Below are 26,867 nucleotides of genomic sequence, written 5' to 3'. Positions count from 1 at the left end.
CCTATTAGGTTCTGTTTGCTGTTGTTTGTTAATTTTTTTTAAGAACATACTGAAAATCATACTTCACACTTCTCCTTTTTTATTCTAAAATGGGCAAAGCCATTTATTCTTTCCTTAACAAAAATTTCTTTCCCAAGTGTAGAAATTCAAAAATAGTATCTTTGTCATTCTGAATTTCACCAAAAAATTAAAAATAAATTTGCATAAGCACAGGTAGCTAAAAGGGTATCAGAAACAAACACACTAGAACTTTTACAGTAAGAATCCAATACTATAGCTCTAATTTGGAAAACATTTCCATCAACTAGTGAACATGTGGCAGACATTTTATGGATTATTTTTTAAAAGTTAAAAAAAATAAAAATGCTGATCTTATTCAGGGAATAAGGGGCCTTTTCGTTTGCCAAAAAGTGTAATAGGAAAACTGAAAGGCCACCTGTGTCAGCCCACCCTATAGTATGAACATGAGCTATAAGAACATTTTGGAAAATATTTTTAAACTGAGATGAGAAAAAATATCAATAAAGATTCCAAGCAGATACAAAAGGCTTCTGTGCATGGTAGTGATTATGTGTGTGGCCTACACAGGCTAATTTCAGATGCCTCCAAAACTCAGTGTACTTTCTCTTTTATAATCTATTTGGGATTAAAAATAGGATTTCATCCATTTCAACTTTGACAATGGACACAAACACAAGGTAAGATAATCAAGCCAAACAAGTTGAATTTTCCCCTTCACAGATGGCTGTTTTAATCTTAAATGACTACTGAATTCTACCAGACATGCTACACTTAATATTTTGACAGTTGTTTATTAAAATTACTTTCCTAAGAAGTCCTATGAAACAAACAGTGTAGTTTTTATCAGAATTGAGCGATCAGAGAGAAGTTGTGCTGATGGCACACTCGCAGCAAGCAGACAATAGGAAACTCTTAGCACTCCCAGAGTTGCATCATATTTTCCATAGACCAAAACTAAAATAAAATATTCAATTACTGAGAGGTAGATAAGTGAAATAAACATCTAATTTCATGGTAAAGTTGGGAGAGACTCATATGGACCTCATTCTGTTGTCTCCAAACACTTTATCGAAGGGGGAGAAGGAGCTGAAAAAACTTTAAACTCTCATGTAGGGATGTATTGCTTGTGTGTCCCTGGCAGATGTGGAAAGGAGATGAAATGGGCAAGGGAGAATCAAATATCCCATCGCTGCAGGTTTGCTGAGGGAAAGAGCACTGCAAAGATCTCACATCTGGCAATCATTTGTCAATAGCTGGAAAGAGAACGGCAGGAAACTTTCTGGCTCTTGGAGAAGATGAAAAGACAAAAACCATGTGTCACACACACACACACACACACACACACAGCAATGGGGTACAATGACTACTACACTTATTCTGCACCCCTCCTTATCCCCACTAAATTTAATGATCTTCAGATATACTCTACTCCATGGTCAAAAACATGCACTCACTTGACTTGTTAAAGCTGCAGTGTACGTACATTTTTCAAATAAACCCCAGGGCTGATGTTAGAAAATCAAAATCAGTCAAGCATAGACCGCCTGGTACTTTGGGCAGGAATCCTTGTGGTTTAGTCAATAAACAGAATCTGAATGAAAGACACCACAGTAACTAGACAGTAACGTTTTGAACAGTTCTTAACCTGAAGGGGGCTGGGGAAGGCGGGTGCACTAGTGACCATGGATGTCAGTCTACCAGTCCATTTGCATCACTCACTCTACCTGTGATACAACTGTGTTCAGCACAAGGTCATCTATTATCTCTAACACACACTAAAAATGTGAACTTATATTTGAAGAAGGTTGGGAATGAATTTGGGGAGGAAGCTGTTGGGTTTTTTAAAAAATAATTATACCTATTTAATAGGGTAGGAAGAGAAAATCTCAGGTTCTGTTTAGTTCACACTGGTGATAACAATATAAAAAATTTGCTAACTTCATTGTGAATTAATAAAAATGGCCAGGTTTGTTTCAGTCAGTTTACCATGTAATAGAAACTTTTCAAGATACCCCACACAAAATTAATTAACTTGTCCAAAAATCATAGGAATTTAAATCTGTCCATGTGATCTATAGACTTCAATGGAAGCTCCTGGTTCACCCTTATGCTGCATTTAACTAGCAGCAGCCGCCAAGCTTGTCCCTGTGATTCCGTAAGTGAATGCTGCAGGTTGTTTAATAACCTGGCAAATTCACAGTAGCTTGTCAAATTATTACAGGAACAGTGTCATCACTAAACAAGCCTGATCACGGTTAATTACAATGCAGACTAGAGAGCAGCCACAATTGTTCATTAATTACAGGAAGCACCTCATTTAAATTTTATGGAAATTTACACTTGCATCCCGGTATGTCTGGTAAAAAAAAGTGATCCTTCATGCATTCACAGAAGAAAGAAGTCTGTGGTTTATGAAACATCACAGTAAATTGGGTCTAATCTGGTACTGAAATATTGGTTCACTATTTACTCTAATTTTCTAAGCATATTAGTGGTGAAAAATATCAAGTCAAACCCCACATCTTGAATTCCCAACCAAGAAAGGAAATGAGCTGGGCCTACAGTAACAATTTAATACATGATGAGGCTCAGTTAAGACTAAAAAGTAACTTTTCTCTGATTAAAAATAAAATATTTAATAACAACCAAGGGAGTATAAACCAGAATAACTATTTCTTATAAAATAATTACATAACACAATTTTTAGCTACTATACATCAGTTAACTTAACCTCCCCAACTGAAGAAAGTAGTTTCATATCTACTTCAAAAGCCACTGAGGAAAACAAAGTTAGTGAATGAAAGTCTTGATTTCCAGCTTCTATTCTAAATCAAGCATTATTAACACACAAAAAAGCGCAGATGCCCTTGTAAAAGTCGTCAGACACAGACTTCAAGGATTATAATCATTAAAGACCAAAGGTATATTCACGAAAGAGGGTCAGGAATCTTGGGATTATTAAACAATAATGTTACCAAACCATCTGAAAATTCAGGGATAAAAGCAAAGGGTTAAAAGGAAGCAGGTAAGAACAGGAAGCGACTCCACCAGTCATGAAAACTCATGAATATAAAAGTAGATCAGATATGGGTACTGTGTGTCTGAATGAAAATCCTTCCTAGGAAAAAGTATAAACAAACTGTTGCTCATAAATCAAGGTGCCCAGGGGCTTATTCTCAGAATCAAGAGGCCAAACAGCAAATCCTCTGGAGGTTATAATGCCTGGCCCTGGGGGAGAGCCTGAGATTCAAGGGGGAAAAATAAATGACTCTGATGACCCTGGCAAGTCTTATAGTGAGTTCCCTGAAGTGTAGACTTGGACTTAAAAATAAGAAACGGCACATTCTGTATAGGGCAGGAGAGGGGGGAACCAAATACCAGACTACATTCCATGGCAAGAATGAAAGGACTCTAAGCTAAAAAAACTACTCCTGGAATTGTTAGATTATGAAGAACATATTAAGTGTCAAATTTATTATGACTGACATAATATGGATATGTACTAGATATTATTAAAATGTATGGAAGCCATGTTTAGCAAGGAAGAGGAAAAAAAGAAGGAAATGGTTCAAGTGGGTCCCAGCTAATTCACCAATTCACCATAGTTGACCACCTTTTGACAGATGCAACCTTTCCACTCAGTCTGCCAAAATGGTGTTGCAAGAGGAGGAATCCAATAAAATGAGCACTTTCATTTCTATGCCCAGGAGCTTGGTCTTCTTTGCAAAGTCCATGCTTAATTGTCAACTCCACAATCTGTTTAACTACCTATGACCCCGGAGTTTCACTTAAACTTGTAAATACACACTTTCTCCCTTGGTATGTTATAATAATGTGCTCCATTAGTCTCTTTCGGTTTTATTTCACACACTCACATCTGCAAAACCCATTGCTCTTTGCACCATACTCAAGGTTCAAAAACAAATTTTCCAAAAGCCACCCATGACAGACCATTCCAGGTGCTATGTTTGAAGACCATCAATTGTCCTATGCAAAGAGGTCAAGGGTCAGACTATTCCCAACAACAAGTCTTCCATCACTCTGCATTTATGTGTTACACACAAGCTGTTAACTTTCTGAAACTGGGAAATACATGGTCATGTTTCATATGTGTCACACCTGCTTTTCTGTTGCATCATAGCCATATACCACCCAGACAGTACCAGCTTGTGGCACTGAAGAGCTCAGGTGGTCTTCCCTAGTCCAAGAGCAGGTGTGCAAAAGAGGGTGTACCCTTCAGTACCATAAAAACTGAAACCTCCTCTTACCACCACTTCTACCTTCACTCCCACTATGAAGAAGTAATTTTAAAATTATTTTCTTTTCTCATGTGGGGTGTCTAAATCAGTAAAATGTTTTAAAATTGAACTCACTGTGCTCATCCCTCAAGTCTAAAAATTTTAGAAAATGATGCCAAATGGAAGCTCTAAAAAATACTGTGAGTTTGCCTACACTAGAGAATGACATCCGTGTTGAAACTTCAGCTTGTATCTTTGCATCATTGGCACAATCCTTAAATAACTAAAGGTACATGGAGGTAGACACATTAGTTTGGATAAGATGTCATGTTATATTTTTAATTTGCAATATACCAAACTGCTTTGATTGCCTCAAGACCACACAAAAAGAACTGAATTCCAAGTCAATACTTTCACAAAAATGTACTTTGCTAATAAATGTAATATTTCATCAGGGGACCTATCTCCCAATCCATGAAGAAGGAAGATACTTAATGAGCCTTATTTTTCTAATGCAATGCCCAGTTGAATGGCTTCCATTCTCCTGAGCTGGGAAGCCATAATGCAGGAAGTATGACTTGTTCCCCATGTGTCCCCAGTGCCTCAAACAGTGCTTAGCACATTTTGATGATGATTTAAAAAATGAGAGCTAATATTCCTGGAGTGCCTGTTGTGTGTCAGGCCCTATGCTAACTGCTAGGTATATATCAGAACATTTAATCCTCATAATCACCTTGTGTGGTAGATCTTCATTTCATACATGAGGAAGCTAAAGCTCAGTTAAGTTGAATGACTTGCCAAAGGGCTCACAGCAGCTTGTGTCACCTGCGCAGCCAGCCTTCAGATACCATGGTCTTCCCCACTGCAGCATATACTACCTCTTGGATAAATAAATGAATGATCTCCAGTTACAGAAAACTTATCCCGAAAAGAAGTTTTTGCTGCACATATGCTACATTGTTCCTTCCTTCACATTTGTCCTGATGGCTATCTGTCTCCTGATGTCATTGATACATCTGTATGGCCTTCAGGGACCACCGTTTCTGTCACACCACCCCCAACTGATAAAACAGTAAGACTCCAACCTGGACTTCCAGCCTCTGGTCTGGTTCCTCCAGGTTTGGGCAGAAGTCTGCACCCAGCACTCTGCCAGCACATGCCACTGGAACCTGGGGGAATACGGCTGAGTTAGATAGATGCTGGGTGTGGAGGCTGAGAACTACACACACACACACTTGACCCAGGCAGAAGCAGGGACACCCCAACTGAAGTTCTGAAACAGGCCATCATGGCTTCACAGGTTTTTGACACTTAGTAGGTCAAACGTATTGTGAAGAGTGCACATTCAAGTTTATTAACTATCAAGAAGGTAAATTACAAGAAAAAAATCCATATAAATGTTATTCCCCCTTGTATCTAAGTAGCACACAGCAGGTAGCACAAAGCAGGCACTTAAATATCTGTTCAGAAGGAAGAGAGAAGGAAGGTAAAAAGGCATGGAGGAAGGAAATAGGGGAAGAGAAAAAGAAGCAGAATGACTGCTTGATATTTTTTCCTCTATCTTTTTAATTTTCTTATGTGAGGATTAATAAAATTGCATTCTATAATGCCTCAAGTTCCTTTGCACTTTTAAAATACCCATTCAAATTTATTTTTCCTGCTCCTGGTAAAGGACAGCACAGGCAGAGTTATTTATTAATATTATTTATTTACTATCATTAAGTTTTACTTAAGAGTTTTATTTTGTGTCTGTTCTAATAATAAAAATAGTAACAAATACAACTTTAATTTAGTGAATGTTTCTGTTTCTAGAATTCTACATTGAAAGACACTAAAATTCCCTTTCAAAACTAAGTTATTCATTTCATCCAGTCTCTCCACGGAACAATTTACTTTTGAAAGAAGGTGAAGGGGTTAGCTAAAGAACCTACATACGGAAACCACAGACACAGACAACAGTGTGGTGATGGCCAGAGGAAAGGAAGTGGGTAGGGCTGGGTAAAGGAAGAAAAGGGGAGCAACAGGGAGAAATCTGTAATAGTGTCAATAATAAAAATAAAGTTTTAAAAAATTAAGTTGTTTATTATCAATAGTCATTCTCATGCTGAAATACTGCCTACTATAACTTGCTTACTTTGTTTTAGACTTTTAAAGATTTAGATTTGATCTAAACGTATGTTCTTCCTTTTAAAAAAATTTCTCTAATACTCAACAATTTCAAACATATACTATCTTCATTAATCATGCACCTAACTATATGTATCAGAATCTCAACCCATCAATCAGATTCACCTCACCTCTGTCCTTGCCCTATCAAAGCCTTCCTTTGGTGTTTTGTTTCATTTTTTTAAACTCCAATTAGGATGGCCTGTGCCAATCAATTTTCTTTGTTTAGAGATCACTTTTCAGCCAAGCATGCTGCCTTAGAAGGTATTTCCCTCTTTCTTTTGACCCACAAATCAGTTCACTTCTCCAAATTTAAACAATGTCAGTAAGCTTCATTTTGCAAGTTCACTAATGAATATCACTAATTTAAAAAAAAAGCATTCAGTCAACTCTTCAAATATTTTAGATTCAGCTCTTCTATTCTTTTTAGTCTCTCATTCTTTCTTCCTGCCTACTGTCCATAATGCAAAATGGACAGAATATCATCTGTCTTTGAAATTAACCACTCTTTTCTCTACCCAGGAATTTCGCCAGTGAAACCCAAGAGGGAAAGGAAAGGGAGGTCACATTTACTGAGCACTTGGAAGGAGCCAGTCACTATATGGGTACCTTACATAAAGAAATAACCTGTTTTTTTCCCTTTCAACAATATTATGGGATATGAGCATCTGCATTTGACAAATGAAAAAAACTGGAGCTTAGAGGAGATAAATAGGTCAGAGTCACATGCTAAAAAGTTGCATAGCCCAAACTTAGAAAATGAGGAATAAAGACTGGGAATGTATTTCAAAGAATTTAATGAAAAACATGTAATAGTTGCATTTAGTGGCATCCAATCTAGGGGCATTTTTTGATGTGTCACATGAAAGAAATTACAAAGAAGACAAAGGAAATGAAGAAGGTGTTCCCAGAAACCAAGGCCTACTACTTGCTATATGGCCTAGGACAACATAAGCAATGTAAAAGCGAATTTATCCTCTAACTTGAAGAATGAGAAAGAAATGGGGCATGGAGAAGAATAGAGGCACTGAGCATTTGTGTTGTGTCACACAGAACAGTGCTGATTCCACTCCTCTGCTGACATACGGAAGGGCACTAATGAGTCATGCAACAGTAATTCTCCCTAGACTGCACTAGAAAGATTGGGAAAAATTCACCTTAAAATATTCCCTATCAAAATGAACCCCCCCAAAATGCTTCCTATAAAACCTCAATAGCTGTAACTACTTAACCAATTAAAACCAAACCCATGAGCCACAATGTATACACTGCAAATTAAGTGTAAACAATACTTTATTTCATGTACACAAAACAAATTCCCACTTACCTTAGTATTATTTGACTGTGTCACAAATACTAAGTTTCTAGTTCCTTTTCCCCCTCACAAAATGTGTTTCATAAATACTCTCAGTAGGAAAGGAGACAGTTAAACAAGTACAATTATACTCAATTACAACCTCAGACACTTAGAAATAAACAGTTCCTGAGAGAAAACAAAATTTCTGTGAATGAGTTGAAGAAAAATGTGTCGGGTTACTAGAGTGTTTCAATAATCCAAATCACAAAAAGGAATTAGAAGTAGATAGCACTCTCATAGTTAGAAGCCTAGAATTTCAGAGCAGAAAAAACACCCACAAGTAAGTGTCCATAAAAATGGACTCCCATATTTCAAAGATAAGAACTCGAGATTCAAACAAAACTGCAGTTTCACTGAAGGGTTCATTGTCTAACAATACCCCTAACACCCACATCAACAATAAGTGTTATTAATTATCAGACAGAGAAAAATTTTTACACAAAAGGCAAGTGATATGTAGTTCCTAATTCATCAAAATGTACCAAGGAAAATACAGAGGATATAAAAGTTGATAACCTAATTAATTATAATTCAGCCCACCTCAAGAATTGGGCCTTTTGATTTACAAGCCTTAGCTGTTAACCAGCTAGCTATAAAGCAATAAAAAAAAAAAAAACCAAAAACACAGAAAGAGCAGAAATAAATTGTCTAAATTTTTATTATCATTCCACTTTAAATAAAATAATAAAATATGGTATATATCCAACCACTGTTTTCACTGGCACATAAAATTTAAATTGATTTGGGGAATTCCAGTTTTATCCACTTTCCCTCGTGCTCAAGTATTCAGTGTCTATTTCAATGTCATACTTAGTAAAACTAAGTTCTCTAATGATTTTTGCAAAATATTCACAGTGATTTTTATCTCTGAAGAGAAATAAGACTAAGGAACTTTTAAAATTCTTTTTTGAATCAATGCATATTTTACTTTCAAAGTAACAAAAACATTTAATTACATTAAAAAGAAAGGAAAATACTAAATTGATCAGCTAATATTTCTAAACATTCTGCCACAGGTTTCATTAAAGGATGGTAATTGTCTAGTACGCATCTAAATTTCATTCTGCTGGTGCTGCAACAGGAAATAAGAGGCCTTGAAAGGGACCCTCTGGAATCCCCAGGGTAAGCAGAAGCTGAGTGCATATCTACTCTCCTGTACATACCTCAAAGGAATCATGGTGTGTGAGAGAGCTATTTACAACTTTCTCTGTGTATAATCAGCAGAAACAAAAGATATGACAACAAGCATAAAGGTCTCTCTCTCTTTCTCTTCTCAGGAGAATTCAGCAAAGGAAGGCCAGTGGGTATTCACTTCAGTGTCAAAAGGGCTTCCAGAAAATACATTTTCTTTGGGGCAGGGAGGAAATAAGGCAGGCTTCCTACACACACACACACACACACACACACACACACATGTTCTTTGTTTACTGAGATCACACATAAAGACTGTTAGGGACAAGATTTCTGAAAAGAAGACAGAAAAAGCCCCACATGTAAATGGGAATCAGCATTCAAAATATCTGAAGCAGAGTGGAAGTATAAGGTATGTGTAATGAAGGGGACAAGGAAGACAGAAAGAGGACAAACATGGTAACTAGGGAAATAAAATGTGCTACTGAGTAAAGGGCTTATAGAAACAGAGATGCTTCTTACACAACCAGGGCCCATTTGAAATTTAATTTTATTTTTAAACATTAAACATTCAGGTAGGCACTTGCCTGGTAGACACTATAAAAGTCACAGCCTAAATAAACAAACTGACTTCTATGTCAGCTCAAGTCTCTTTAGTTAGGCTGGCCACAAGCCCAGATCATTTCTGAAGTGTATGTGTTTTGGTGGCTTTAGTCTAGCAATGAAGAGATGAGAGAAACTATCTCAACCCAAAAAGAACTTGGAAATGAGTGGGTAGACAAAACTGATTTTCAGAAATAAATGGAAAGAGAAAACCCAAAACAAGTCCTCTCAGAGGAATCCGGGACATGGCTGGGTGCAAGCTCTGTCACATTTTAAGCCAGAGACAAGCACTGATGGAACTTCAGCCTCATTTCATTGGTCAGAAGATACCAAGCAGCAAAAGATAAAAATACTCAGATAAGAATTCAGGAAGACTATTAAGTGAAATGGATTTGACAATAAGCTAGCCAGGAGCCTGTGTGAGAAAGAGCAGAGAAAGGAATAAATTAATTAACCACCACTATAAAGATGAGGATGTATGCTAAATGCATTGCTACAAAATAAATGAATACAAAAATTGAAAAACAGAAAGGTCAGCAGAGTTGCTGGATGAGCAGTTAACTTATATCCTAATTTTTCAGGTTACGATTTAACTAAAAGACAACATTCCAAGCCTAAATTTTCTCAACCATGGTACCCCAGGCTAAACTCAGAAGGACCAACTACGTGAACCTAAAGTTTAAGAATGAAAACACTGCTTACTGGTCACCACTACTGGTGAGTCAAAAGAGTATTTATATCCATCTTCCCACAGGGAATGGTCAGAACTGTGCTTAGAGGAGACAGTGTTGTGTCAATGGGTGCACGATAAGGATGAGAGACATGTTACAGAAGAACAGAGTAGGACAGTGGGCAGGTCCCTGTGGAGTCATCTCAGGACAATGAACTGCAGGATCACGATGAGAGAAGAGAGAACAGAGAAGGGTCAGCTATGTGATTCTACTACTCAATAGGTTGACAGACATAGAAGATGACTTGGGCAGTGGCAGGGGAGGCACAACATCCTCACAGGAGCCAGGACTGTTTAATCCAGGTTCACTCTCTCCTTCTGTCTCATGAGCCCGTACTCTTGGGTGAGCTGTCAAAGAACAGGACCCTAGGCTCCTTAATAGGAGCAACCTCTGCTGGTAAAATTATAGGAGATATCACTACCACAAACAACAACAAAAATACCTTGGTTTTTATATTGTGCAATGTAGGATAAAAGGTAAAAAATCTCTCTTCCCTGGTAATACCCTGAGGAATTTTATGGACAATGAATAATGCTAAAATTACACAGAATCTTCCTTCCAGAGTACTCAAAGGGCTTTATACAGAATATTTATTAATTCCCACATCAGACAAGGAAGGGGTGGTATAATTTCCATTGCATCCTTTTTATTTTTAAAAAAGAAAACTGGGGCATATCACCACTGTCTTCCTCTACATTTGATAAGTTGGTTAGAACTGAAATTATGACAAAGTTCTCTCACTACTATGCTAGTGTTTTACTAAAAAAGCCTCCTGCCATCTGAGAGTCCATTTATTTCTCCAACTCTGGTTTTACAAGAGTGTTAGCACTAAAGAAAATAAAGTTGTTTATACCCATGCCATGGATGGGTTTTATATAAAGAAAACAAGGCACGGGGTTAGATTATTTTCAATTGGTTTGCAATCACTCTTTTAATTCAGTATTTTGGAAACTGAACACTCCAGATTTTTGCTTAGGAGTGTAATACTGCCAAATCTAACAATTGACATTAAGTAAAATTTCAAGAATGCTTATATATGCTCAGGTTAACTTTTTTTCTTGCTCTAAAGGCTCAATGCCAACTATCCTAAAGGCAGATAAAATGAAAAAGCACTAGCTTTGGAGTTAGACCTCTGTTTAAATCCCAGCAGTACCTTGTAAAGTTTGGTTAGTTAGTTACCAATTCAGGGCCTTGTTTCCTGTCTCTGTAAATTGGGAATGATTGTAATTATTGTGTAGGGTTGGCAAGGTTGGAGGAGATGACACATGTCCTGTAACTAAGCATACAGTAAGTATACACTATAGGTAAATGATACTTTCCCAGACATCCCCAACACAGCACCCCATTCCCATGAGGGCTGAGATGTCTGAGACATGAAGGAAGGAATTTTGGGGGAGGAAAGCAAGCCTCAAATGTCTAGGGAATAATGTGAGAAATTAGGGAAGCTAAAAAAATTAACCTATTCAATTAGTCTCAATTAAGAGCCAGCTCAATCAATTTTTAGAAGGCTTCCTAGAACACCAAGTTGAGAAGACTGTCAGGTGTATCTAGGCTCTGAGAAACTCACCATTGGAGTCTTCACTGGGGGAAGTCACAAGCAGCGTCACATTCCACACTCTGCCACTCATACCCCAGCCAAGCCCTTTACAATTAAAACATAAGGTAATTTGCTGGGTTCTCTTTCATGCTAGAGGCTTGACCTATGGATTAAAAACAAGGAGCTTCCAGGAAACTAGAAATGGGTAAATAAAATCTGGAGAAATTCTCCTCTTTTGGGAAATATAACAATAAACACTAAACTAATAGACAAAACCAAAAGTCTAGGTCAGTGGTTCAAGGTGTACTCCTCAGCCAAAAAACACTATCAACATCACCTGGGAAGTTGTTTGAAATGCATTTTGCAGGTTCTCAGACCTACTGTGACAGCCACCTGTTTTTTGTGATCAGGTGTTTGTGAGAATCACTAGCCTAAATAAACAAGAAAACCGAAAGAGAAATGGTAAGACAAAAGTCCTCCAGATGAAATCTTAGCTTGAGAAGAGATAGCCGAACAAAAACCAAGGGAGGAAGGAAGCATAACCAGGGCATGAGATCCAGGGTCTCCTCAAATTTCACTCTGTGGAGGAGAGAAAATTGTCAGAAAAGGAGATGCTGAAAACAGAAAGCCAAAATGATTAAGCCACTTAAGGAGCAGTAGTATGACCAACTCCACAATATGTTGCAAACATCAGAAGAAAATGACCTGGGGACAAATGTTAACTTAAGCATTAAAAGTAAAAGCACTCTGAAATGATCCAGGCCACATTTAACTTCGCCACTGGAATTGCTCCACTCAGCTTCTCTCCCTGGTCTTTCACTGCAATCAAGAATGAGGATGAATTTAACTATTTCTTTTTTTTTTTAAAGATTTTATTAATTTATATTTAGAGAGGGAAGGGAGGGAGAATGAGAGAGAGAGAGAAACATCAATGTGCAGCTGCTGGGGGCCGTGGCCTGCAACCCAGTCATGTGCCCTGAGTGGGAATCGAACCTGCGACACTTTGGTTCGCAGCCCGCGCTCAATCCACTGAGCTATGCCAGCCAGGGCAAATTTAACTATTTCTAATGAGGGGAAAGAGGTTACTATCAAGTAAAGATCACCAAGTCCCTGAATTTTTTGAGGGTGTGGCTTTTTTTAAGAAAAGAGTTCACTTTGGGAGAAAACAGATGCGTTTAACTTGATCTTACTTCATCAAAGACACAAAATGGGACAAATCAAAAGGATTTTTTTCCTTCCTAAATTTAACACACTGAAGAGAGAGAAAAAGGTGATGGAAAAAGTATGTGAAAAGCAGAAAAGGGAGTATGAAGAACAAGTATGACAGACGAATGTGTTCTGTGCCACACAATGAAAAACATTACCCCCGCAAAATTCAACATCTTGAGTTACCCATTGAACCACCTGTATTAAGCTTCTTATGGTTAAAAAATGTGTAAGTGTCCATACATGGTTTAAGAGATGAAATAGAATGAACACGTAATACTAGATTTAATGCACGGTGGTTGGCAAAAGATGCAGGTTCCTCTGAACTGGCCACTTGCCCTATTTGACATGAGGAGTGAGCCTGAAAGAAGGCCATGTACCACAACAACTGACCAGAGAAATCCTGACTGCTGTAAACAGGAGAGCAGGGGAGCGAGCCTTTACCACACCACCCAAGCTCATAATACAGCATGCTGATGATGAATGACATCAACATGATTTTCTCTGCCTGCAAAGTTTGAACACAAGTAATATTAATAGAGGAAAGGAAAGAAGAAGGCAGATTCAGTCCTACTATTCCATATAGTAAAACTTTCCCAACTCAGTAAACTAAGTCACGCTGGGTTCTGCACAATTCCCCCTCCAAGCCTGCTGAGGATCCCAGACTAAAAAGACAAAATACACCAAAGGAAACAAAGTTGATTTCCAGGAATACACACCCTCTCCCTAACTTACTTCCCCAAACCTAAGTACACTTATCTTAACTGGGGTGAGATCGAGGGGAGATGAGAAGGTGCCACATTCTGTACCAAGTAAAAAATGAATATAAATCTTTCTCCCCAATGGCATCTCTTTGTTATTGAGGGTCTTAGGGTATACTGAGAAGATTAAGTAAAATTAAATTTCTTATATTTTTCCTTTGGGATCATAGAATATAAGATATTTTTCCAAACTGAACATACCTTACTCCTGAAATCTAGTGGCTTCAGAAGCTGAAAGCCAGATTAGTAGACAAGAGAATGTTTTATAAACGATAAAACACACCTTATTTCTTTTTTTGTGTGTTTTTGATGTCAGCAGCCTCACATAGAGCTACATATGTCACTGACTTACCTAATGATCAGAAATGCTGTAAAATAACATTTTCTTTGCCATCTGTGGGAAAACAGTCCCAAATCTCTATTCCTTACCTCTCATGTAAATTTTAGTCCTATACTTTCAAGCTCCAACTAGAAATTTCCAAGTATCCAGTTAACACCTTGAGCAAAACAAGCAAAGCAAATGGGTTCGTTACTACCCTTTGTTTATTACAGCTCTCCCCTGACATGCTATATTTTGCAATGTCAATCCCATTAACAAAGACTCAGAACCACAGATCATGATTAAGAGCTTTCTCCTGATTTCCCAAACCAAGTAATTTCTGAAAGCCTGTCTATTCTTCCCTTTTAACCCCCTCAGCAGGACCCCCATACACCTTCCAGATCATTTCTAATGAGAGCATGCTCAGACATCTGCCGTAACTCTTAAATGATAATCTCAACTTGATCACTCCATACTCCCCACCTAGTGCCATACACCATCCCCTCCTAGATGGTGTATGATATTCTCCTAGATGATGTTTAGAGTCCCCCACAAACTACCAATTAAAGTACCTAACTGGCCCTCTTAAACCTAGCTCTACCCTGTCTTTCCAGCTTTATCTTCTCCTCCTCCTATTTTATGTCTCTTGCTTACTGATTTGGTCTTTCCTAGCATGACATAGCTCTCAAGCTGCTCTTTTAGAATAACCTCCCCTGTATTATACATTTGAAAATCTTACTTCCTGATGCCACTTCTTCCACACAGTTTTCTGACACCCCCAAGAGGAAGAAATTTCCTCCCCATTGTTCTGCCATCCTTAGGGCTCTCAGCATTATAGAACTTGAAGTGTATGTTGTTTTCTCCTTAAGGGCAAGAACTAATTTACTTCTCTTTGTATTCTCCCACAGCGCCTACCACATTACCTTACACACAGCAGACAGTCAACACACACATGCAAAATAAATAATAAATAAATCTCTTAAAATTCATAGTGGCACCAGTGACCCAATGTTACAAATAGAGTGATTTTAATTACATCATTATTCCATCTGATCCGCAACAAATACCCGTAAGGCAGTTAGGGGCCAATAATTCCTATTTCACAGAAATTCAAGAAGCAAGGAGGTTACTACTTGTGCACAGAGCATTCTTCTGAGTGTAATTTAGCCTGTAAAGGCTCACTAATTCAATGTCACTCTGTTGATTTGTGCCAAAATCTGCTGAAATGATACTTCTCTTGCTGGACTTTCCTTCCAGCTTACTTCAGGATTACCCCTGAAACCTGACTCCATCAAGGCTATCTTCTCGAGGTGAGGAAATGTACACAAGTCCTCTAAAATATAAGAGGTCTTTCTTTGCCCCACAAGTTGTCAACATATGCTGAAATCTAGAATATAGAAAGATAAAATATAATGGCACATACATAGTTTAAAATTTACTAGGCTTCAGAATAGGGACAGGTATAAAACCCTCCTTTAATAAGCTCTTTAAAGGGGCACTGATTGACTTATATCTAGAAAGAAATCCATCAGCCCATTATACTGCCTTGAGATAGGAACGCATGTCTAAGATCAGCTTATGGCCAACTGGGGGTAAACTGCCACCCCTAATCACAGCTTCTCCTTTGTTTCTAGCCAAAAGTACACAACTACATTTGATCCTAAAGCCAAATGCTGCCCTCTTTTCTAAATAAAGTTTTATTAAAATACAGCTATGCCTATTCCTTTAAATACGTAATCTACAGTTATCTGCAGCTACAAAGACAGAGTTGAATAGTTGCTACAGGAACCATATGGTGGCCTAAAATATTTACTATCTAGGCACAGAAATACAAAAAAGGTTTGCCAGCCCCTGTTTTAAACTGCAAAATTGTACCTCTTTCCCCAGCAACGTCGCTTTCAAGAATTCACCTTTAGGAAATAAGAATACAAGTGCAAACAAGAATGTTCATATTGAAGCACCACTCTTCATAAAAGGAAAGTGTTGGCAACAACTTCAATGTCCACAAACCAAGAACTTATTAAATAAATTATGGTACAATAATAACACTAAGAATACTAAAATTATGATAAATATTTATAATTATAGACATGGAAAGATATCTATGACGAGTTTTTTAAAAAGTCACATATTCATAATCCTTTTATGTAACTAGTATCTACTCCTACATTTACATGTAAAGGTAAATTAAGATGACTGAACAAATGTTAATAGAATGGTTTCTGCTCTGGCTGGTACGGCTCAGTGGATTGAGTACTGGCCTGAAAACCAAAGGGTCGCCAGTTCAATTCCCGGTCAGAGCACATGCCTGGGTTGCATGCCAGGTCCCAGTGGGACGTGCAGGAAAGGCAACCACATATTGATGTTTCTCTCCCTCTCTTTCTCTCTCCTTTCCCCTCTCTCTAAAAATAAATAAATAAAATCTTTTAAAAAAATGATTTCTTGGTGGCAGACTTTCAGTTTTATTCTGTTTGTAGTTTGTAAATCAGATCTGTACAAGAAATATATATCCTTCATACAAAACTTTAAAACTATTAAAAATTAAAATCAGGGTGCAAAGTTTAGATTTTACATTTTATAAAGAACTGAGTTTTTCAGAAAATAAGATGTTTTTGGATTTTTTTGGCTTGGTAGGGGATTTGGTTTTGTTGTTGCTATTTTGGTTCTTCCTTTTCCTGTGTTTTAAAGAGAGAAAGGCTGTTAAGCTTACCAATAACCGGCATATCTATGAACTGCCATCCCTACTGTACATGACAAACTCACTACTGGATCAAAAAAGTCCCTTACAAAAGAATCCATGGGCTAAGAGGAAGAGGAAAGATTAACAGAATAGTGCCTGGATGGAAATGTTTGAATTCAATCAGTGTTGTGCTTCTGGGTTTCCATAAAAAGGTTCCTAAAGTACCCAAAGGCCACATAAGATTTTAGAATTATGTTGCTCAGTGACTGATTCTTAGTGAAGAGAAAGAAAAGAGTTTTCACCACTCTCATTTTCTTCAACAAAAGTAAGGTTGGCACAAGTATTTTTTGCACTAGTAATTGAAAAGGCCGACTATGTATGTGATATAACAATTAAGAACCCTCTACCACCCTTGATAAAGAGATACTAAGTGAACACTGCATAAGGCTCAAAACTAGTTACAACAGGAACTACAGAAGAAATTGCCAGTGACAACCAACACAGCTCACCCTCCCTGTACCAGGCTTTACACTTCTGAGTCCCATTTGGTCAACAAAATAACTGAAGTTCAGAGAGGTTGTATAACTTTTCCAAGATCACATAAAGAAGAGATAAATGCAAATGTAGATACATCCGGCTCAAAAGTATGGACCCTTCCCACCATGGTAATAAAACAAAAATTGCATTTCTAATGAACTACTACATAAAATATAAATTTAGCAGGTGAGAAAACTTGAAATTCCCAGTTTATAAAGACATTACATACAAAAAAAACATTAAAAACTACCATGTCAATTTTTTTTTACAAGCAATTTACTTAATGTGTTTTTTATGTTATTTTCTCAGGGTTAGATCTTCTATATTCTCCATCCTTACAATATACATATGTGTGTATATTATATATACACACACATGTATCTCCTACAGATATGCTGTACCATTTATAATATTGAGCACAAAAACTATTTAATATTTTCAAACTGAAATAGTCTGATTACATTTGGAGGCACAGTCTACAGTTAAGACTTATAACTGGTTTTTATGTAAAATCATTTCACCTCTAAAGATCAAACAAAATCTGTGCCCTGAAAATTAACATATGAAGAACTATACAATGATATAACTATAATTTCTTTTGCATTTACCTACACTATTTTCTCTTAGATATATTATTCTCATTTAAAATTAGTCAGCAACTTGCTTTTCCTGTGAATTCCCTATAATTGTACCTACAAGCTCAAGTCAAATAAAACCTTCAACTCCCAGGTGGAAAAACTGAGGTTTTGCTATGCTTTCTTTTATGAGTATGGGAACCTAAGCCTATGGTTTTCTAACCAGGTATTCCATGGATCCTTAGTAGAGGTCTAAAAGTTAGGGCTCTATAACTGTAACACCTTTCCATCTAGAGCAGCTTTAATTTTTATCAGTTCTATATAGTAGCTTCCTTCTAGAAATTTAATTTGAAAGGGGAAAAAACAGCAGGTTTGACAACTTTGGTTTTTGATAGCTTAGGTTATAGATAAATGAGAAGAATATGGCAGAGGAAAAAACAAAGACTTGGGGGTCACCATGCTAGATACAGACTTTATACATTTATTTCCTCTGTAATTTCCTTATTTAATAAGTAAAATGACAATACTTGTCATTGTCCTGAGTACTTTTGTAATAACTGAACAAGACAGGTACCAACCCCAGCACACTGCGTTATCTAAGACGTAGTTATGAAATTAAGTTTTTAATCCTCTTCTTCTCCTCTTAGGCACAAACAAAAGTAAACACCAGGCTGAATATTTATTTTAGATCTTAAGATACAGAATGTTCAGACTAGGGTTGGCTAAAGGAAACTAGATGTTAGGCAAAATAGCAATGCTAATCAAAGATCACCTATGACAATATTGATGTACTATACATGAGAATACAATTGCTTTTGATAAAAACGTAATCCAGGATTAAAAAACAAAAAAAAGCATATTTTACTCAACAAATAATTCCCAAGCCCTTAACTATACTTAAGGAATTGTGCCAGACTGTAAAATAAGATAAAATATTACCTACATCTATATATATGTTGCTAGCTACTACTTTGTTTAAATGTACTCAGAGGTGTAAATACCATAAGCCTTAACGTGACCTAAATTTCATAAAAACAAGTGAATGAATATGCACAAAGCTAGGAATAGAGGCTGGAGTAAAATTTCCTCTAAATTTTAACTTTAAGCTCTAGTATCAAGTACTAATGTAATAATATTAAAATAAGGTAAGAAGCTTCAATTCAAGCAAATGATTAGAACTGATGATACAAAGGTAAACAGAATCCAATAGAATTGGGTTTGCTTCTTTGCCTTTAATCAACTAGTTAATCATAACTAGTATCACTGAAATCATAGCATCACTCTGATATCCATTAAGGCCAACCTGGTGAGAATATTGCAGAGTGACCAAAATGCAAGACTAATGAGTAACACAAGAGATGCCGAAATAAATAAGTAAATAAATAAAGTAGAAAAAGTTGTCAATATCTGCTATCTCCTTTCCTGCAGATAATTGAAGAAATTAAAATATTTTAATTAAAGTTATCCTCTTGTATCCCAAAATTCAAGCTTCCCTTGGGAAGCTTGACAGAGGACAAGTTCAAAGATAGGCATCTAGTTTACTGAATACCTATTATGTACTTCAGCTTCATACAAGTGCTTTCTCATTTCATGTTCCTGACAAATTCTCAAGCTAAGTGTTCTTTCCCCCATTTTAAAATTGAAGAAAATAAAGGTTATACGCAAAGTCACAAGACTAAGCATCTGAACTTGGGTCCACTATGATAACACCCCATAAGAGTTCTATAATGCCTAACACTAATAGCCTGCCTGGTACAACAGGAACAGAAAAATACTGAAAGGACAAGTATTGATATTTTAATAATGCTTTATTTTTACAAAAAAATCCCTAAATCAACTGTAATTTTCATATTAGGGAGACATGATATTAGAGTAAATTCCACCTTTGCCTCTTGGTTTATAAAGCAAAAAAGTTTAATAAGGCCAAATGTAAAGGGTTCAATACAACCACAACATCCTTTTGATAATCAAAACCTGCTTCCATGATCAGAATAATAAATATATTTTTTGATGCTCTAAATGTACATGATAAATTTTTTCTTAATTTGGCACTGTTAACAAGTTTTTCTGCTATTTGGGAAAAAAATTAATTTTGAAATTGTCTAATATAAGGAAAAATATGCACAAAGGTAAGTGTAATAGTCTGCTAAAAATTTCACTTTTAAATTTAGAACTAAAAGCAAAAATCACCATCACTTTACTACATCCAAGAGAGTAAAAAGAATTATTAAAGTATTCTCTGGAATGTACAGGGAAATATCTAACGAATTCATCTAAAATTTGAAGTGCCAGGTTCATGAATAAAATCTTGTTACTTCTATAGATTTGACTAACTGTTGGTTTAAGACCTCCCATAAACAATGTGAATGTAACTGTTTATAAAGAATAAACCATCATACAGATAGTATTATCAGATTAAATTCAGGTCTATTTTGACAAAAATCATCCATTTAAATAAATACATAAACATGTACCAAAAATTTTATAAATTGGGCACACGGACCCACCCATAATTTACTTTTTTTGTGGTATATTATTGAGAAGGTGGTATATACCATTATGCATGATTTAAAAAAATAACTTATCAATGGAAAAATATCTTAGTTTAACAACTCCATAAATTGTTTTTTGTATCTATTTGGCATTTATCAAAGGGTGCATGCACATACAGGCAAACCTATACAACTGTATATATATATATATATATATATATATATATATATATATGTGTGTGTGTGTGTGTATATATATATATATGTGCATTATTAAGGAAGAGAATATGACACATAAGAACATGAAAACAAGGAAAGTATTATGGTTTGAAAACGAAGAGAAACAGAAAGGCAATCCAAAACTAAAATTGAAACTATTAAAAATATCTTTCGCTAGGTAAGTCCAAGATAATCTGTATTTCTACTACTCATTGGGGAAAAAAATCAGATGTGTGAATATTTAATAAAGACCCAATGCAAAATAGAAAGCTGCTCATACATCCACATTTTAATTTATTATAAATTAACTTGAGTCTGATCAAATCATGATGAAATCCTGAATGTTACATGTAACATGCACAATTACAACTGAGGCCATATTTTACACACCCTCAGTAACTGTAAGCCTCCAACAACTGGAATAGTGAATTAAGAAGACTAGAAGTTCCCTGGAGAAGGACAGGGGTGAAAACAATCTGCAAAATGGATTTATCTGAGACAACTGCAAAGCCTGAAAATGTCCTAAAACTCTGAAGATGCTCACGCGGTTCACAACTAAGCTCTTTTACAAGATCCACGACCCAGATGACTTGCATCTTTTACTGCCTTATTTCCAGAATTCATGGTTTTAAATCACACTGGAAACCTCTGGCTGCAATTGAATTAGAATGGTTAGATTTAGCCCTTCTAAATGCTGAGAGAAAAAAACAGTCCCATAATTAAGTTTGTTTTGTTTTAAATTCAGACCTTCTGCATTCCAAAACTGTATCTCTGACTAATGCAAACCGTTATTACAGAGAAAATAGTTAAAAAAAAAAAAAAAAAAAACAGCCAGTGAAAAGGAATGAGGGAGTAGTAATGGTAACATACAGTACCATGAGCTGCAGTGGCCTCCCAGTCAGTGGTGCAAGGTTAACAGATCACTCCTGGCCTTCAGGAAGACAGCAAAACACACACTGGGGAAGGGGGGTAGGTGGGGGAGACAAGGACTGAGGCTGGGGGAGGGGGCCCTCCCTCTGGCAGTTTACACAAGAAGGCAGCTCAGCGCAGCTCCTTTCTGGCACATTCTCTATCTCCCAACCTCTTTGCGTGTGTCTTGTCATGTTTTCTTCAGCTGTTAATTGTCCAGACAGCAAAACACAGTTTAGGAAAAAGCGAAACCCTTCTAAGTGACCATTACAGCAAATCAGCTTCATGCTGGTGGTTAAAATTTTCCAAGGGAAGTGTTCTTCTGATAGTTCCTGAGTCTCTAAGTCACCACCACCCCCACCCGCCACCACACACTCCCCTAGAGGGCTAAACGCACTGTGGCAATAAAACATTCATGCGACTTGGAATTTTAACACAATGCCATTTCCCTAGTTTAACCTGAAAGGAATGCACTAGTCACAACAGACTACATCATCCTGCCATTAAACTCTGCCAAGGAACCGCTTTTTTGGCCGTGCTGGGCCAGCTCTGACGGGAAAGGAGTACACAGACCCACACACTGAGCACAGAGGGGCCACCTCTGCTTCCTCAGCCTCATCCAGCAACACTCAGCTCTTGAACATGACCCCTGACCCCTCACAATGTGACCTGCTTGTGATGCATGTGTCACTCTGGAACTTCTGCAGAGCCACACACTGCGCAGGCCATTTGCTGCCCCCTCTCAACAGGACTTGGGCCCATGCCAAAGGGTTTTTCTTATTATTACTGATACTACTGAAAGTCTTACGTTGAAGTGCCTGGATACATTTTCCTTGAGTCGCAGAGTGGTCTGTCTTTCTTTCTCCTTTGTTTGCTTTGGACTTTTTAAAAAACAAACTTTGTATTTGCATTCATAATTAGATTATGATTACTGACAAAATGGTTTGCTTTGGGGACTACTTATCAAAGCTGCCAGTTCTTTCGCATTTAAGTGACATTTAATTTAGACCTACAAAAGACAAAAACAGAAATAATTTTGATTTCTCTTGAGAATTTCAGAGAAAAACTCAAAGGTGCTGAATTCTACAACATCCATACTTAACCATCTCATGTGGTTAAAGTACAAGCAACAAATTAATTTTTCTAAATGGATTTATTGATGTATTACCTGTGCAGAAATATCTACTTTCCAAGGAGCACAACTGACAAACTAAGGAATAAAGATATGCATACATGTACAAGTGAAATATTAAAATCACATTAAAAAATGTTTAATGTTTTAATTAATTTTAAACTCAGATACCAATTAGGCCTTTAAAACCAATAAAAAATGTTAATTTTATAGTCTTCGGTTTTCTTTTATTTCCACCTATTTTTTTCTATTGTTGACACTATTACAGATTTTTGTTGTTATCAGATACTGTAATTTTGTTCCCCAAACATCCTTTTTCTCTTTATCCTCAACTTCTCTCCCATTAGTGGTGAGAGAGAAGTTGAAGGTAAAGAGAAGTATGCCTTCCAGATTTTTTTTTACTTTTCTGATTCTTTTTTTTTCTTTCTAATCATTAACTACCTTCATATGGGCACTTTCACTTTTAACCTTGCCTTATTATTTCTATCTTATTATTCCTCCTCTCACTAAAGTCACTTGCAGTTCTAAAAAGCAGCAAATCCCTCTTTCTTGCCATGGCCCTGAACTACAGCCGGGTGAGGTGTAATTATCCCTGCAAAAAACATCAGGTATTCCAAATTTACCCTCCTTGAGTGAAGCCATGTTCTACTCTTACTAACAAATGAAGAATACCTTATATTATCTAAGAGAATAACCAAAAATACAAAATACCAATCTCCAAGCAAGTTAACATGCACATATAAAATAAAGTCAAATTGTCTGCTTTAGGGTAATTTTTGTCTCCCTGCTCCATGGAATTAGTCTTAAGCCCTAGTCAAGAGGTTTGGTTTTTTTTTTTTCTTTCCTTTAAACACATATTATCATGCTTTGAAAAGTCAAATTCCTTCACCTTAGCCAAGCCATGCTAATTCTAGATAGGCAGACAGCCAATTGATTTTTTTTAAAGGAATTATATTTGACTTGGGGGGCAAGGGCTAGGGAAATCAACTGAACAGAGAAACAAAGATTTTTAAAACCTATGAAAATATTTTCATTTCAAAATGTAAATGCTGAAATCAAACTGTCATTTTAATTTATATAAAACAGCAAAAAAACATTTGATTTTTTTCAAGTGGTCTGGTTTATTATCAATGTATATTCAAATTTCAATTTTGATGTTACTAATGGAAAACCTAATGAAACTGAAGACGGCAGCACCAGGAAGCCATGAGACTAAAATTACAGAGGGTAATTTCTATTTAAATCCAGGCAGGTACACTTTTTTGCACATATCAAATTAATCAAGAAAGTGATCCCAAAGTATCTTGGACCAATACTCAAAGAAAAGAGTAAGGGTCTGTGTACTTGCACAAGCCCCATGCTAAATCCCCTCATTTGTGACGCATTTCCTCTAAAGATCTCTGGAACTTTGAGATACATTACTAAAAGAAGTGATAATCAATTTCATTTTATTTCTAAACAAATTGTCAACCAATTTTATAATCTATTCACCACTGTGGTACAATGCTGCATCATAATGAGGAAATCATATTTTACATGAAATTGTGCCATTACAAATAAGTGGAATCAGAACAATATAGAACTGGCTAGAAAAGAAAGTCAAGTCAATAAGTCAGTGAAGTGCAAAAAGTCGCAAAAAAACAAAAATGTTGCAAAAATACTAACTTATTTTGGTGGGCACATACACAATGACCAAATCTGTGATAACCATAGGTGATTTTTATTTTCTTTTAACCAAAAAACATTTTACTATAAATGACATTTAAACATACACGTTCCAAGGTTTTATCAGTTACCTTTTAATTTTTAGAAAGCAAAATAGGTGAGATTTTTCTTACCAACTTCTATTACAAAAGCACAAACATGCACATGTTTATTTATTCTTCTCAAAAAGAGTGCCCTTGGAGTTACAGAAGTGGCTAAATCAACTACCACTATGCCACACACAGGCAGTAAACAGACTCTAAACCTGAATGAGTGCAGCAAGCCTCAGAGGCAAGATGTGAAGGGAAATACGTGCAGATAAAAAAGAAGATAGGAAAAAGGAAAGGGATGGTGTGGGATGAAAACAGACTAGAAAAAAAAGCAAGCTACAGGAAAGGGGTTGAGAGAGAACAAGAGTAAGAATGGGAAGGGGAGGAGTGAAATGGGAGACTGAAGGGAAAAGAGGGATGGCTGGGGGAGAGAGGAGGAATTGGAGCCCCACGACACAACAGTGGATCAAGCAGCTGGCCAGAGATGCTAATTCAGCGCTTTAACAAATCAATGCCACTTGAAAAGTACAATGTGAGCCCTCACTGGGTAGATGTCAGGGGACTGAGAAAATGCATTCTCAAGTATTTCACATTAAGAGGGAATAATGTGTTAATTTATAACTCTTCACCCTATACACTTGGATTATCTATCTGTGTCAGCGATTTGACTTCTTAAATTTATCAAAAACGCACGCAAAGGGAGGCAGCTTCAGCTTCACCACAGGGAAATGGAGATTTAGGAAAAGCATGTCCTAGGGCTGGACTGTGGTTCTTTTTGCTTTCCTATTTGGGCTGAAGTATTGGTGGGGGCAGCAGGAAGGAGTGAGCATCAGATGGAGAGATCCAAGGAGGAGGGGAACTCCTGGTCCAGTTACTAACACAACCAAAGAAAAGGCTTTCCTGGCCTGTAGTTGATTGCATTAGGTACCATCCGTCAAAAATGACACAGAAGAGTAGGAATAACTTGAATCAGCAACCCAAGCTGCCATCATCAGAATTTACTTTACAGAAACTTACTTAAGTCTCTCGGCACACCCAGCGGAAGAGAAGCTGCTGACAATTGGATTGTAATTAAACAGTACTCCTGCAATGCCACTGGAGTTCCACAGACAGAGCTTATAAAAATAGGAAGGGAAGGGAGAGCTAAGCTTATTTTACTTGGTTAGCTTTGAGACAGGGAGGGAAGATACTGAAAAACTGATATCACATCCCAGCATTCAGAAGCTAAATGTTCCTTTCTTTTAAAAACAATTTTTATTAAACATCAAGTCCTTTTCACTGTTTCCTGATTGTTCCTGAATGTCAACTGAGCTTTTAATAGAATGATAGCACAATTTCTAACCTGAGGAAGAGATGACTGTTAGTATTCCTACTGCCAAAGTTGAAGCGTGATCAGACAAGTTTTCAAAGGGCAAAAATTGTCAACAAAGGCCAAGTGTGTTAAAATTTTTGAATAAATAAGAGAGTGTAAGTCTCAAGAAGGTGTTTTAAGATCACATTTTCATGAATATAAAGGGGGAAAGCGGCTCTACATACAAAGAATTTAAAAATAGCCGGATTATAAGTGTTCTGAGTTTCACTTCAAGACTGTTTACAAGCAGCAGTATCTTAAACTGTGGGGGTATTTTTATTAGCTACTTGTACAACTGCAACAGAAACAGACATTCTCTTATTTTTCAGGATATTCATATGTAAATGAATGCTGATGAATGGAAATGAGATGCTATACATGATGGGCAATGTTCAACATTTAGTTTTTAAAAAGGCAAAGTTACCCCACTCACTGAAGCTTAAATCTGTTCCCTTCTACAACTGGACACAGAAGGAAAGCAGAAACAATGATGGACCTTCCACCGGTTTTTACTGACTAAACACTGCCTCACAGAGATTCTCATGACAGAAAGCAAATGTTCTTTCAATCTTTCCAATCTTTTCTGTGATACAGAATTACAGACTCATTTTTTAAAATAAATATTTGATTAGAAATGGAAATTATAAGTAAATAGCCAGAAATATTACAGCTGTGCTGAGCCAAGGGTTAAAATGTTCAAAATAATATAATTATTTAATAAATGTTTTCTTTCATTCAAAGGAGATAAGAAATTTCCTAGGTCAAGACCTTTGAGTACACTACTTTCCCTTTTTAGAAAAGCTTCAAAGATAGACTATATATTCTGAGCAGTATGTTTGCAATAGGAAAGAGTCATATTGTGTGCATTTCTAGGGCTCTATGCCTTGAAAATAGGATTTGTCCTATCCCTGGTTTTTGCATGAATTACCATTACTGCCTGTCCCACCCAGGCTACCTGACAAACTATCTATTCTTATCATTATGGTACCATTAATCCCCTTCTCCCCTGCCCCTCCCCCACCACACTCACCTAAGGGGTTAAAAGACTTCAGTACATTTGTGACTTGTCAGTGACATATAATACCCAGGTCCTTCATGCAATCAACTTTTACTTGACATGTATTTGCTCATCACAGGACCTGCATTAC

The 26,867-nt window shown here is 36.7% G+C and overlaps 1 protein-coding gene across 11 annotated transcripts in view; it reads right to left on the bottom strand.

Moving 5' to 3' along the window:
* BNC2 (basonuclin 2) overlaps nucleotides 1-26,867 on the bottom strand; it is a 425,127-nt gene that overhangs the window by 243,661 nt on the left and 154,599 nt on the right. For 8 of the 11 annotated variants that reach the window (XR_004902165.1, XM_036021560.1, XM_036021561.1 and 5 more), the window contains one exon: nucleotides 5,345-5,428. The exons of the other annotated variants lie outside the window; for them this stretch is intronic. Coding sequence is in view for 7 of the 8 variants with exons in the window: in XM_036021560.1 (XP_035877453.1) it covers nucleotides 5,345-5,428 (84 nt within the window). In the remaining variant the exon portion in view is untranslated. The remainder of the gene's footprint in view (nucleotides 1-5,344; nucleotides 5,429-26,867) is intronic. 11 annotated transcript variants of the gene reach the window in all.

Source organism: Phyllostomus discolor, chromosome 3 (assembly GCF_004126475.2).
Source record: "Phyllostomus discolor isolate MPI-MPIP mPhyDis1 chromosome 3, mPhyDis1.pri.v3, whole genome shotgun sequence".
NCBI classification, from domain to species: Eukaryota; Metazoa; Chordata; class Mammalia; order Chiroptera; family Phyllostomidae; genus Phyllostomus; species Phyllostomus discolor.
Note: the sequence above shows the minus strand (reverse complement) of the source record. Positions and strands in the feature narration are given on the sequence as shown.